The sequence below is a fragment of the Paramisgurnus dabryanus genome, chromosome 23 (genome assembly GCF_030506205.2).
Source record: "Paramisgurnus dabryanus chromosome 23, PD_genome_1.1, whole genome shotgun sequence".
NCBI classification, from domain to species: Eukaryota; Metazoa; Chordata; class Actinopteri; order Cypriniformes; family Cobitidae; genus Paramisgurnus; species Paramisgurnus dabryanus.
Window position 1 is genome coordinate 2,199,515 of NC_133359.1, and position 14,283 is coordinate 2,213,797.

The 14,283-nt window shown below is 36.2% G+C and overlaps 1 protein-coding gene across 1 annotated transcript in view; it reads right to left on the reverse strand.

Moving 5' to 3' along the window:
* kcnq1.2 (potassium voltage-gated channel, KQT-like subfamily, member 1.2) overlaps positions 1-14,283 on the reverse strand; it is a 128,170-nt gene that overhangs the window by 104,438 nt on the left and 9,449 nt on the right. Inside the window, exons 4-9 of the mRNA XM_065277538.2 lie at positions 14,009-14,087; positions 13,803-13,899; positions 13,113-13,253; positions 4,504-4,614; positions 3,708-3,803; positions 3,482-3,613 (exon numbers count right to left, since the gene is read on the reverse strand). Coding sequence (XP_065133610.2) covers positions 3,482-3,613; positions 3,708-3,803; positions 4,504-4,614; positions 13,113-13,253; positions 13,803-13,899; positions 14,009-14,087 — 656 coding nt within the window. The remainder of the gene's footprint in view (positions 1-3,481; positions 3,614-3,707; positions 3,804-4,503; positions 4,615-13,112; positions 13,254-13,802; positions 13,900-14,008; positions 14,088-14,283) is intronic.

The window sequence follows — 14,283 nt, forward strand, 5'->3', positions numbered from 1 at the left end:
TGCGCATCAAGAAAAAGCATCTTCATTTAAGAATTTTTAGATATTTTTACTGAAAACAAGACAAAAATACTAAGAATTTTTTTATTGAAAATATTTTTTTGCAGTATTATAAAAATACTTTCCTATTTAGTATTTTGTCTTGTTTTCAGTACAAATATTTAAAAATTCTTAAATTAAGATGCATGTTCTTGATGAGAAAAATGACCTAAAAAAAATAAGTCTAGTTTTTAGACAAGATATATCCAATTTAAATTAATTTGTGCTTAAAACAAGCAAAACATCTGCCAATGGGTTAAGAAAAAGAATCTGGAACTTTTTTCTTAAACACTTCATGCAAGAAAATTTGCTTACCCCATTTTTTTGCTTATTTTAAGCACAAATTAACTTTGTATGTTTTTATCTAAAAATTAAGACTTATTTTTTGGCAGGTCATTTTGCTCATCAAGAAAATACAGAGTTTTTTGATATTTACTAATACAAAATAAATACCAAATAAGGAAGTCAATTTGCAGCAAAACTAGTTGGGCATATAAATGATGACTTTGTTGGGTTTGTGCATTGTTATACGTCAACCTACGTAATACCAAATTCATATTCATCGTATTCAAATTCTCTCCAGCTGTGACGTACAGAGGGCAAAATCTACATTTATGTTTTTTGGCAGATGCTTTTATCCAAAGCATAAAGTACTTTTTACCAATCCCATTCATTCATTTGAATTCAAACCCACGACTTTGGCATTGCTAGCTTTACCAGGAAACAGAAAATGTAAAAGTTAAATCTTACTTAACAACATCTTATATACAATCAGCACAGAAGTTTCAAAACTTTCATTTTACGAAATGCTGACAAGTCTCGATCCAAAATGCCACGTCTGTACGTTTGCCTTTTACGCCTTAGATATGAAATTCAAATTTGGCCTTTTTTACGAATGTCATGAATATACATGTTCAAAGCAAACCATAAAACATTTCCTCCACTAATGAATTCTGTGGTGACTGTGCAACCTACACAACCAAATACCTCTACAGTAAGATATGAGTCACGTCACGGCGAGCCATGAAATCCCATGGCTCAGAGATCGTAAGTGGGATTTGCCATTGAAATCACAGCTTCCCACTGCCTTGAATAACTGCTGTGGGGGGGAAATAAATACGGCGGGCCGTGAAAGGCTGGATAGAGAGATGAATGAGAGGTTTATGAACGAGAACAGTCACACGCCCGCACGGAAAGAGGTGGACTCGGCCAGTCGCGCTCCCCAATATGTTCGGAGTCAGAGCTACACAAAGATTTTTTTGTTGTTGTTGCGCTACACAAAGGTTTTGCTCCCAGGAGAGAGGCAGCGATGACATCATCGCATTTGACTGCGTCTTTGTGCAAGACAGACAAAGAGGGTGTGGGGTCAAATGGGTGACCAAGAAGAGAGAGAGAGACAGAGAAAGAGAGAAAAATCTTCATCTCATCAGGTCTCTCACAAAGCTTCTTGCACCTGAACTTACACAGCCCCGTGAAATCCACCTTGGGGTCAAATCCATCGTACAACAACGTTAATTAAAATGTTGAATGGCATAAAACACGTGAAACAATGCCAAATATCCTCGACACAAGACATTCGAACAAAGTGTCATTGACAGCTACTGTTAGTCGTAAAGGTGTGTGCACACCAAAAGAGAAGCGAATATTGGAGTACTCACTCTAGATTACTTTCGGGATTACTTGTTTTTCGCGTCACTTGCGCAAATGAAAAAAATTTCTGATACAACTGGATGTGTCAATTAGCCCTTTGCTGATTGGCTTGCACAGCAACGCTTAATGCAAATTTCCTACTTAAGTGAAAAACATTGAACTTGCGTGAAAGACGCTATTGATGCGCATATTGCGAAATCCTGGCAATTGTGTCATCAAACTCGCATCATAAACATCACCAAGTGCGAATTCACTTTTATTCGTGTGACTTTGAATGTAATCTACCTGCGCTAATAACTAAATTAGCTTTTTTGGTGAAAACTAAGTTGATTAAGCTTGCATGTTATTACAGGTATTGCGGAGAGACGGAAAATCTCGTCATTGGCGGGGAAGCGTTTTCTCTTAATTGACGAGATATCTCGTCAATGGCGGTGAAAGAGTTAAGAAAATAAACAGGGTCACCCATTCAGCAAAAATGCCTTTTTTTGGCCTAAAATACTTTTTTAAATATATATTATGCTGAATACATTTTGTAAAAAGTAGTGCTGGGCAAAGATTAATCGTGATTAATCGCATACAAATTAAGTTTTTTTTTTTTTGGATAATATATGTGTGTGTACTTTGTGTAATTATTATGTATATTTAACCACACACACACACATACATATATTAATTTCAGAATATTTAATTTATATATACATTTTTTACATATATATATATATAATATATAATATAAAATAAAAACATAAATAAATATATATACACATGTAAATGTTTCTTAAATACATACATGAATGTGTGTGTGCTTTTATATACATAATAATTACACACAGCACACACTCATATATTATGTCAAAAATCACTTTTATTTTGTATGCGATTAATCGCGATTAATCTTTGACCAGCACTAAAAGTAAAGCTTAATTAAATATATTTTTAAAATTGGAACTATATTTAGTTTTAATCTTCATATATTAACATATATTTAAAAATGTATTTCAGGGGCAAAAAATACATTTCTAATTATACAACCTAAAATATATTTTTCCTTTTCATTTGTTTTTTTACTTTTTAATGTCTTTAAACAAGGCCAGTGTAAAATATACACTTTAGTGCTAATTTACACCTGTAGTTCCTGGCCAAAATATGAAGGTTGTAAAATTGTAAAAAATTTAATGTTAAAAAATATATTAAATAAATAGTATACTTTTTGCAGTTGAAATTCCATTTTAATCTTTTCAAACCTTTATGTGTCCAGGTTTATAGACAAAGTTTTTGTTCCAATGCGACGTGAACATAAATGCTTTAAAATATATTTATTTTTAAAATATATTTTAAAATAAAATAAAAAAATGGCACAAAAATATATCGGTGAAAAATATATTTTCGTATTTTATTTAAAATTATTTTTGAAAATATATTTTTTTGCTGTCTGGGTAGGCTTGACTTTAAGATCCTAATGTCACAACCTTTAGTTTGTTATTCCGACACCGATCAAACGTGACCTGAAACAGCATCACACCCTCTACTGTTTACCTACATCCTGTGCTGACCTTCACATACATACTGAAAGCTCACGTGAACCTTTAGAAAAGCCCTAAACACAATAACACACAAAAATGCTTTTACAGTCTCGCCTATACAGCTCCGCTACGGAGACTCACGGAGGACAATTGACAGGAAGAAACATCACAATAACCTGACAAAAAAACAAAAACAAGACAAAAGATTCAAGGCAAGACAGTGGGGTATTTGTTTGCACATGGGAAATGTAACAGAACAGTTTTCTCCTCACCAGGCGTCTGAAATTCCCAGGACTGGAGTTTTCAGAGTTTGCGATGGGGATGTAGTCGCCCGTCAACACGTACATCTTCCACGTGGCCGCACACCCATCCGGCTTCTCGCAGGCGTAACATCTCCACAGCGTCTGGACGTGAGAGTTACGTTTATGCTACATTACCAAAAATGACAGTTAAACAAGAAGGTCCGTCTTACAAAGAAAGATAAAAGTCTTTTGTTACCTGTATGAGGGAGGCAGCGGCAGGAATCTGGCGATTAAAATGTTTTTGTCTCTGTTTCTGTTGAACTTTAAGAGCAAAGCCGGATCCCAGAATCCCCTGCAAAACAGTTTAAAAATTATTTACTTGATGCACTTTTAACTTAGTACTGTAAAAGTTGTACTATATAAATGTGTTATTGTCATTACAGCTTAAATAACAAACAAAATAATAACAAATAGAGCTTGTACACAGTAAACCTAAATGAAGTACGTGCACTGAACTGTACATAAGTAGACAAATAGATTATTAATGATAATAATAATAATAATAAACTTTTTACTAAGTTAAACTGAACATGTATACAGACTACACAATATTATATGAAGTGCATGCATGCAAACACGTGTACAAACAGTAACTATTAGGATAAATAATGCAAAGGCCTGTATGGGAAAGATGTGCTTTGTAATCATATTAAGATTTATTTAATAAAAATAATAATAAATATAAACAATGCATTATATTGTAAACATGCATTCTTTAATGGTACTTGATTCTTAGGTTGCAAATGGACGTTATATAATGTGTAACATGAGGACCGAGGGCCCCTGGAGGCCCTATCACTTATAAATGAAGCACATTAACCCTGGACCCCATTACTGCAGGGCCCCTATAGGAAAACACTGCCCCAGGGCACCAGACAGTCAATGTGTGTGTGTGTGTGTGTGTGTGTGTGTGTGTGTGTGTGTGTGTGTGTGTGTGTGTGTGTGTGTGTGTGTGTGTGTGTGTGCTGAGAGAGAGAGAGGTGTGTGTTTACCGCGGGCAGAGCAAAGAAAGATATTGCAAACACACTGAAGCAGGAAGCGATGGCCTTCCCAATCCACGTCTGAGGCACTTTGTCTCCGTAGCCGATTGTAGTCACTGTAACCTAGAATATAAACCAGAGCAGGAATTTAACATACATGGTTTTTAACTCTTTCCCCGCTAGCGTTTAAAAAAAAAGTTGCCAATCAGCGACAGCATTTTTAAAAATTCACACAAGTTTAATGCATTCCAGAAAATGTTCTTCTTTAAATATATATAGGGGTGTGCGGGAAAAAAAACTAACACAGGGCTAACACCCCCTGCCTGTTACAATTAACTCCACCTATGGGGTAAGTTGTAACGTTTGCACTTCTGCCATGTTTGGTGTAACAGTCCAAGAATGTTAAGTAATAGAAACAAACTTCAAATGTTCATTTGTAGCAGAGATGTGTGTGTTGCTTGTAAAAATAAAACGAATCAAACTCCAAAACCAAAGCCAAAACCAAAAAGCGTAAGGTTGTGCCCCGCTCTCCCCTACTATTTTTTCCTTGTAAGGTTTAAATTGACTTCAACAATAAGTATTAAAGGTGCAGTGTGTAATTTTTAGAAAGATCTCTTGACAGAAATGCTAAATAATATACAAAACTATATTATCAGGGGTGTATAAAGACCTTTCAAAATGAACCGTTATGCGTTTATTACCTTAAAACGAGACGTTTTTATCTACATACAAAGAGAGTCCCCTTACATGGAAGTCGCCATTTTGTGCCGCCATTTTTCTACAGACGCCCTTAACGGACAAATTATTTTACTAAGTTGTCTTCGATGATGACATGTTTGTCCGGTGGCAGCTACCTTAGCTTCTCTTTGTGGTTACCATTCGCATCCTCACCACTAGATGCCGCTAAAATGTACACACTGCACCTTTAAAGTTAGAGCAGGGGTGTCAACCATACGGCCCGAACACAGCCCACATTGTGTTCAATTTGGCTAGCATGATGATTTATGCAGCATTCTTAAATACATATTTAAAAAAAAACTTTCAGGCATGACGCGGCACTCAACTGGTGAGTCTCTAGTTCATTTTGAATAGGAGACATGCGGAAAGGTGTAATGTAGAAATTCTGCCATTTCCGCTGGCATGGCCCTCCGCGGCAGGCGCCTAGAAAAGTGGCAGCTGCCCGATGATTCCGCCGTGTACCATGTATAAAACGGCCAAGAATCAAGTTGTGCCTTAACAATCCGCGATGGCATAGCGACAAACAGCAGTGGGTTCTAGTTTAGAAATGGTTTCTATTAAAATGTAGTGGCTGGTCTGGACTCACACACAGACATCTAAAATGAGAGTAGCAACTGCCCCAAAACTGGTGATGTTGATCCCGTGGTCAAAGAAATGTAAGGAAGGCTTTTCAACCAAAGTTTCTTGCAGAGCCGTGCTTTTCTAGTTTTCTTGCTAATTCATTTGTAGTTTTAGTTAATATTAAAACAATTATCAGCACACTAAAATGTAAAAAAAATTATACAGCACTCATATGGTGAAGTTATTTACCATCCGGCCCTCAACCTAAAATGAGTTTGACACCTCTGGGTTAAAGGGTCTGTAAGTCTATCCACTCCATTTGTGCTTGCAACCACCAAGAATACACCCAGAACACATTGGCAACAAATAAATGTGTTTAAACTACCAAAACCTCTTGGCAACTGCATGGCAACACCCTGGCAACCACAAAAACTACACAGGCAACTACAAACTAATTGCTTCAGAAAACCTTTAATGTGCTGCTTGACTAGACTAAACATAAGAGTCTACATGGCGTAGTTTATTTAACCGTTGGAAACAATTCCACATCAAACGGATGTGGTACATTTGAAGAGTTCAGCATCTGTTTTCAAAGGCATCTGCTAAAGTTCACGCACTATTCGGTTTTCCCCCAAACCCAGCGTTCAGATGACGCAGGAAAACAAACACGGTCCTTTCCAAAACCTCGAGCGAGCTTTCTGGTGACGACGTGAGCTTTCTATTCAATATTCAAAAAAAGGACCAAACCGGGACGAGGCGTCTAACAAGTGCTTCCAGTTTAATCCCACCACCAAATATCCGAAAGACCACAATGGGCGCGACATGAGAGCTCCCATAGTCAGTGAATTTCAAGTGCCATGGGTGCCGCCCCAGGCTGTGTGTGTGACTTTGAGAGCCCTAATATTCTCCAACCAACTGATTCGCATTCAGTTATTGAGTCAGGGAGTTCAGTCGTCGTGTGTGGCAAAACCAAAGCTAACATCTCTCTGTGTATGTGTATGTGTATGTGTGTGGTATTCTGAACGTGTGGCCTGTGATTACACCGCTGTTTTATTTCTTTAATCTTGCTAAATTCATATTAACTCGTTGCACTTTCTATTTTAAATCAGTTTTGGTAACCAAAATTTTAAGTGAAACTGAAAATTAACAGCACTTACGGTCTTTTTGTAGTGAACATTATTTTAAAGAGAGTGGATAAAAAGTATAATCTTTCATTAAATGTGACCCGTGCTGGCAAAATGAGTCAGAATGAGCAATGTTTCAAAAATGAGTTATTTATATTCTCTATTACTAAACTTCAAAATGATGTATGATTTGTTGGACAAAAAAAATGAGAGAGCTACACCTGTTTGAGCTACACCAGCAAAGTCAATTTTAAGAAAAATCGAGTTAAAGATTTTTGAAGTTTCAAAAGCAAAATCACAGTAAAACTAATAGATTTAGCACACACAAAAACAATAACTATAGGAAAATATATGTTCAACTTTTTCCTTTCTTTTATTGTTTGACTGACATTGAGGCAGACAGCTTCTACTGTAATGCAAGAATTTAATATAATACCCATCAGATCCCCAACAGTTAATCAAATATCCACTTAATGGATTATATCTGCATGAATTCTTGTCAAACAGCTAATATTAAAACTGTAATTATGCCTTCATATGTATATATCGGGGTTGAGCGTTCACATATCTGTGTGCATGCTTCAGATCTGTCAGTCACTGATTTTTATGAAAACCTTCATTTCAACCAAAATCGACATTTATACTTTCTTCTGCCTGTAGCTCAAAAAAAGGCTAGCACGGGGTCACAAACTATGATTAAAGTTTGTCGACAATGGACAAAACTTTGGACTTTTATAATTTATTAGGATCACTTATTATTTATCAATTTTAGTTTATGTTAAATTCAACATTTACTGAAACAACATTGACTTTTATAAGATTGGTGTCTCCAGAGTGCGTATGTGAAGTTCTAGCTCAAAATACAAAAAAAAGTGGTGTGGTTTTTGTGTGTGTCCTTTAAATGCAAATAAGCTGATATCTGCACTAAATGGCAGTGTTGTGGTTGGATAGTGCAGATTAAGGGGTGGAATTATTATAATAAGATCCCCTTCTGACATCACCAGGGGAGCCAAATTTCAATGACCTATTTTTTCACATGCTTGCAGAGAATGGTTTAGCAAAACTAAGTTAATGGGTTAGCCTAATCTTTTTCACATTTTCTAGTTTAATAAAAGCACTGGGGACACAAATAAAACACTTAAACATGGAAAAAGTAATATGTTCATGATATGTCCCCTTTAAAACCCAATGCTGTATATATTAACATTAACTAATGCATAAAGAACTATCATGAATGAACAATCGACTGTTGTATTTGTGGGGTTTTTCTTAGTTGATGTTGAAGAGAGTGAGGGAGATTTATAATATTAATTTTGCTCTCTTATTAATTATTCTATTAATTTCTTTCAATTTCTTTCTTTAGCTACCACACATGTATTTATTTTTTATTTTTAAAATAAAACTCTGTTATTTCAGGTTAAATTTGACGTAGTGATATAGAACTGTAATGGAATGGAATAAAACTACTAAAAAATAATGCACACCTTTAAAATGTTTGTCAATGAACCATTCAACAGCCCCGTAGGGATAATGTATAGGCAGCAGGTTGTTAGTGCAGAAATAAGCCCAGACATTGTGATCAGGTCTTGTATCACACTGAAGGGGGTTATTTTGCGATAACAACCGGCTGCCTGTGTATATTATCCTGCTTATTACACAGCTATTTACCTCATAAGTAAGGTTTTGATATAAAAATGTGAAATATTTTATTAGCTAATTTTTAACAAATGCAGACACTTGCATTTTAAGATAAGACAAGACTCTCAAATGGTTTAATCATTTGTAAATATAATGTCATATATGTTATTAAAACATACACTCACCTAAAGGATTATTAGGAACACCTGTTTAATTTCTTATTAATGCAATAGTGTAATGGTGTGGGGGATGTTTTCTTGGCACACTTTAGGCCCCAATTGGGCATCATTTAAATGCCACGTCCTACCTGAGCATTGTTTCTGACCATGTCCATCCCTTTATGACCACCATGTACCGATCCTCTGATGGCTACTTCCAGCAGGATAATGCACCATGTCACAAAGCTCGAATCATTTTAAATCGGTTTCTTGAACATGACAGTGAGTTCACTGTACTAAAATGGCCCCCACAGTCACCAGATCTCAACCCAATAGAGCATCTTTGGGATTTGGTGGAACGGGAGCTTCCTGCCCTGGATGTGCATCCCACAAATCTCCATCAACTACAAGATGCTATCCTATCAATATGGGCCAACATTTCTAAAGAATGCTTTCAGCACCTTGTTGAATCAATGCCACGTAGAATTAAAGCAGTTCTGAAGGCGAAAGAGGGTCAAACACAGTATTAGTATAATAATATTAGTATGTATAAAACCTTTAGGTGAGTGTATATGACATACATAAAAATGTATTTTTGTGTAATATTAAAATGTACCTGTCAAAATGATTAGCAGTATCCAGGTTACTGTATGTTATTCGTTTTGAGCGGTTGTTATCTGAGATTAACAAACATGTACATGACGCACCCAGCCAATCAGAATCAAGCATTGCAACAAGTCGTGTAATAATGTTATCGAACGAGACTTTATTGTAAAGTGTTACCAAAATATCTGCATAAAATGTCTGAAATATTTGCACAAATATGTTCACAAAAACGGATATAGAGTTATTAAGAATTATTAAAAATGAATGGCAATGATTCCTTGAGTTGACTTTTCGGCGCTTACACAGGACAGAGAGAACAGCAGTAACTTTGTTGAGTTAGCGAGGAGCTGTGTTTTTGGCAAGAATTCAGAGATGGTTCATGATTGATGATTCATGTAGTTTTCATGATCCAGCAGTGAATGACTCAGACCAGCTGTGGTCTGCACCTGCAGCTCCTGATAAAAACAAATCAAGCGCTTCTCCGTCCCTCAGCTTCTTCTTACGAGAAAGAGACCCAACTAAGAGCTCTTTAATGTCTTTTTTAGATACCAATTTTTGCTAAACTTCTCCGAGACATCTTACATATCTAGAGTCTCAAAGTCTGCCATCAACAGTCAAACAGTAAATATATCCCATCTGGACTCATTTGTGTCACATTTGGAAACAGAAACCTCTGAGCCATAAAGTTTTTCTCTGCACTATTCCCCATTAAAACTTCCCCGTCTGCAAAAAAGTTGATTGCTTTCTGTTTTTCTCCTCTTCAAACGTGTTTTACAGTCTCTGAGACAAAAGCTGTTCGAGTCCTATTCAGGATTTCTCATTGCAGCCTTGTCCATACAAACATCCGCTTTTGTTTGTGATTCAAGAGCCGGCAGACGGCCATACGCTTTCTGACCCTCTTCACACACCGCAATTACGACTTGAATTAAAAGATCCAACACTTTACTACAGCGAAGAAGAGAAGAAGAGAAATAAAGAGGTGAAAAGATCACAACTGAGCGCTTTTGTAGCCATCAGATTCCTGTACAAGCGTATGATTGCTTTCTCATTACATTACGGTTCAGCATTTTAATTACCAGCACTGGAAACTTCATTCAGAAACAAATCCAACAGCCTTTTCATTGGGCCGATATAGTGTTGGATGTTTTATAACCATGTTTTTTATTTTGTGTGGTTTACAATTCAACAAAGCACAATGAATTAGTGGATGTTTAAATGTGTTTTACAATCTCAATGAAAGATTCCCACCAGCAGAACAACCTAAACGTTTAACAAACACTACATAAGAAATCCTACAATAAAGAAACCCATATTAATACTCTTTTACAATATTTAGTAAGCTGCTAACATAAGCTGCATGTTATTTAAAGGTGCAGTGTGTAAATTATAGCAATTGCAACCAATGGCTCAGTCCACTGCCCAACCCTCGCTTTTGAAATGCATAGAGAAGCTACGATAGCCACCACCAGACAAACATTTCATCGTCGGAGACAACTTAGTAAAAAAGTTTGTCCGTTAAGGGCTTCTGTAGAAACATGGCGGTACAAAATGGCGACTTCCATGTAAGGGGACCCTCGGTTGATGGAGATAAAAAAGTCTCATTCTAAGGTAATAAACACATAATGGTTCATTTTAAAAGGTCTTTCTACACCACTGATAATATAGTTTTGTTTATTATTTTGCATTTCTTTCAAGAGATCCTTCTAAAAATTACACACTGCACCTTTAAGATAAGCAAACCTCTTTTCAAATAAAAAGTTATTTGGTTCTGTATCGCCATGAATTATATATTTAAAACAAAGTTTAATGAACCAAGTTATTTTGTTGATGAAGAAATGCGAGATCTCTAGAAAGCAAGAGGGATTTCTAGATGGATTTTACTTAAAACCACAAATCTACCTAATGATTTGTTTACTCAGATGGCTTAGATAACATTACATGACTCAAGTGAATCTCATGAATAAAGACTGAAAAGTCTTTACTCTTAAAATGATAATTCACATTATTTACTCACTCCCACGTTGTAACAAACCTATAAATGTCTTTGTCCTGTTGAACACAAAGTAAGATATTTGTATTTAAGCAGGAGCGCCATTGACTTCCATAGTAGGAAAATAAAATACTATGGAAGTCAATGGTGCTCAGAAATGGTTTTGTTACAAACATCGCTCAAATGATCTTGCTTTGTGTTTAGCAGAAAAAAGTTTATAAAGGTATGAATGTATGAAACAACCTGAGGGTGAATAAATGATGACAAAACTTTCATTTTTGTGTGAACTACCTATTTAAAGGGGGGGTTAATGCTAATTATACCACGGGCCTGTTGAATGCTGTATTCTGATTGGCTGAGAAATGTTCCATGGGTGTGGATTATTTTTCTGTAAACCACACACCTAATTGTAAAATGTTTTAAAAATAGGCAATGTTTTTGGTAACCGTGGTATAAGCGTACCACTAAGATCCTTTGAATTATTTGAAAATAATGCACACCCGCGGTGTAACTCCGCTTCACGTCGTGCCACATTACCACCTTGGTGTGCATTCTTTTTTTGGCCCGTCGTCAATTATTCCTTATTTCATGCATTCTGATTATTAACACAGTTTAAGAGTTGTAATCCTCATGCTAAACAAATGCAAAGTGTCAAAAAAGCAGTTGAGGGTGTGACAATCTATTTTTGGGCCAAACTCACGCCACAGGCATCACTGCACGCCACAGCTTTGTTTTATATCAAGACTTAACAATGTCATGAAAGAAGAAGAAGTGTGTTTAAGAATGGAAGGAGAAGAAAGCCTTGTTTAGCTTTCCAAGTAAGCAGCATTATGAAAACAATGGATATAGTTTGTTTATCCCGGGTAGCAGCGGAGTTTGCTTGTGTTTGTTTAACGCTGGATTTTGTTGAAATGGGGCGCTCCCAACCGGGTCATGAGTCACAGGCGATAAATAAAACTGCATCAAATGTCTGTGTTTTGTTGGTAGTGTTGGGGAAAGTTACTTTTGAAAGTAATGCATTACAATATTAAGTTACTCCCCAAAAAAGTAACTAATTGCGTTACTTCGTTACTTCTCATGGAAGGTAATGCTTACGTTACTTTTGCGTGACTTTTTCTTACTTGGCTAAGCCTGGATCTCTTTTAGGCTTTGCAGGTGTTTTTTTATGACAGAGAAGTTGTGCATTCAGAAACTGCATATTTCCGTCGCAAAAATGTCGAGCTCTGGCCTGCCATCTCCATTTCCAACGCATAGATTGCCGTTACACCGCGGGTGTGCATTGTTTTCTTATAATTCAAAGGACCAGAGTCAATTATTCCTCTTATACCACGGTTACCACAAACATCGCTCTGGTGCCTATTTTTAAGACATTTGACAGGTTAGGTGTGCGGTTTACAGATAAATAATCAACACCCATGAAACAATTTTCAACCAATCAGAATAAAGCATTCAACAGTTTAGTGTAATTCAGTACATTATTTTTAAATCAAATTAATTAAAATGAAAAGTAACTTGCATTACTTTTATAAAAAAGTAACTCAAATATTAATGTTACATTTATAAAGTAATGTGTTACTTTACTCGTTACTTCAGAAAAGTAATATTATTACGTAATGCAAGTTACTTGTGGTAGGTTCCTTTAGATACATTTCTGCCAAATAAATGTAAACGTAACCAGCGTGGTACAGTAAAGCACATCAGTTCACGTCAGACATGAGTTGGTTTTCTGTGCAAGTATAAGAGAAGGAGAACTGTATTGAACTTCTCATAATGAGATGTTTGGTCAGATGAAGAAGATAAACTCACCACACCCCACCACAGGGCATCAGCATAGCTGGAAAAACCAGTTTTTCCTTCCTCATCCACAGCGTCTTTCTCCGCCAGATACACAAAATATGAGGAAAAGATCAGACCGAGGAATCCGATGTACAGTGTGGTGATCAGCTCCTTATGAACAGAAATAAAAAGTTCATTAATATCATAAACAGATTATTTTTGCACTTAATAAAGACTTAAACACATTTAACATTATTTCAATGCATTCTTTGCCACCTTTAAAGTAAACTCATTCTTATTCATTTCTTTTTTTAAAGCAGGAAAGAAAAAACACGGTTTAATTGTATTCTTACGTGCATGATTTACTGACATCACCCTTATTGTGATGGTGAGCTACAAACACGTTGTATGCCATGGACCATTCACAATGTTTATCCAAAGACCTTAAAAGGCAAACTTTCTACGAATGAAGACACACGCAGCACTAAACGAATAAGCCCAGTTGTGTCTGATCCGCTTAAAACTTCAGTCTCTTCACAGGACATGGATTTAGCATGCTTCAGAGCAGTGAGGAGTTGATCTTTATAGGCCAGATTCAAAGTGAAATTCATCGACAGATTAACGCTGCAAGATGAATTCACTGGGTTTTACTGGACTGTAAAGGATTACAATATTACTGTCACTGAATCTACTATAATTTTATAAGCAAATCAAGTGTACCTGCCGATGAATAAAGACCACGGATCCCAGAAGTCTCCATGTTCCTCCCTGGCGGTCCACATGCAGCATTCGCAAGATCTGCAGGAAACGGATTCCTCTGCAACCAATCACACGAGAGTTTTAAATGACAGAACTGCTGCGCTTGACAAGATACATCAATGTCGGATGTTTCATCGTTCAGACCTGTGAATGATGACATTTCTGACCTGATAGCTGATGTCGCAAAGACCTGCCCATTAGATCCAACGCTCAAAACCACAACAGAGGCGACCACCACTATCAGATCTGTGCCAAGAGCAAGAAAAAAAGTGCAAACAGGAGCAAAACTCTTTTATGCAACTGAAAATGACAAACATAAAGATCTCTTGTGTTTAGATTCATACATCTATTAGCATCTATTCATTTCCAAAGCGACTTACAAATGAGAGCGCATTTAACATTTTCTCTTAAATGAGTGTTTAAAAAATATTTAAAAATGAAA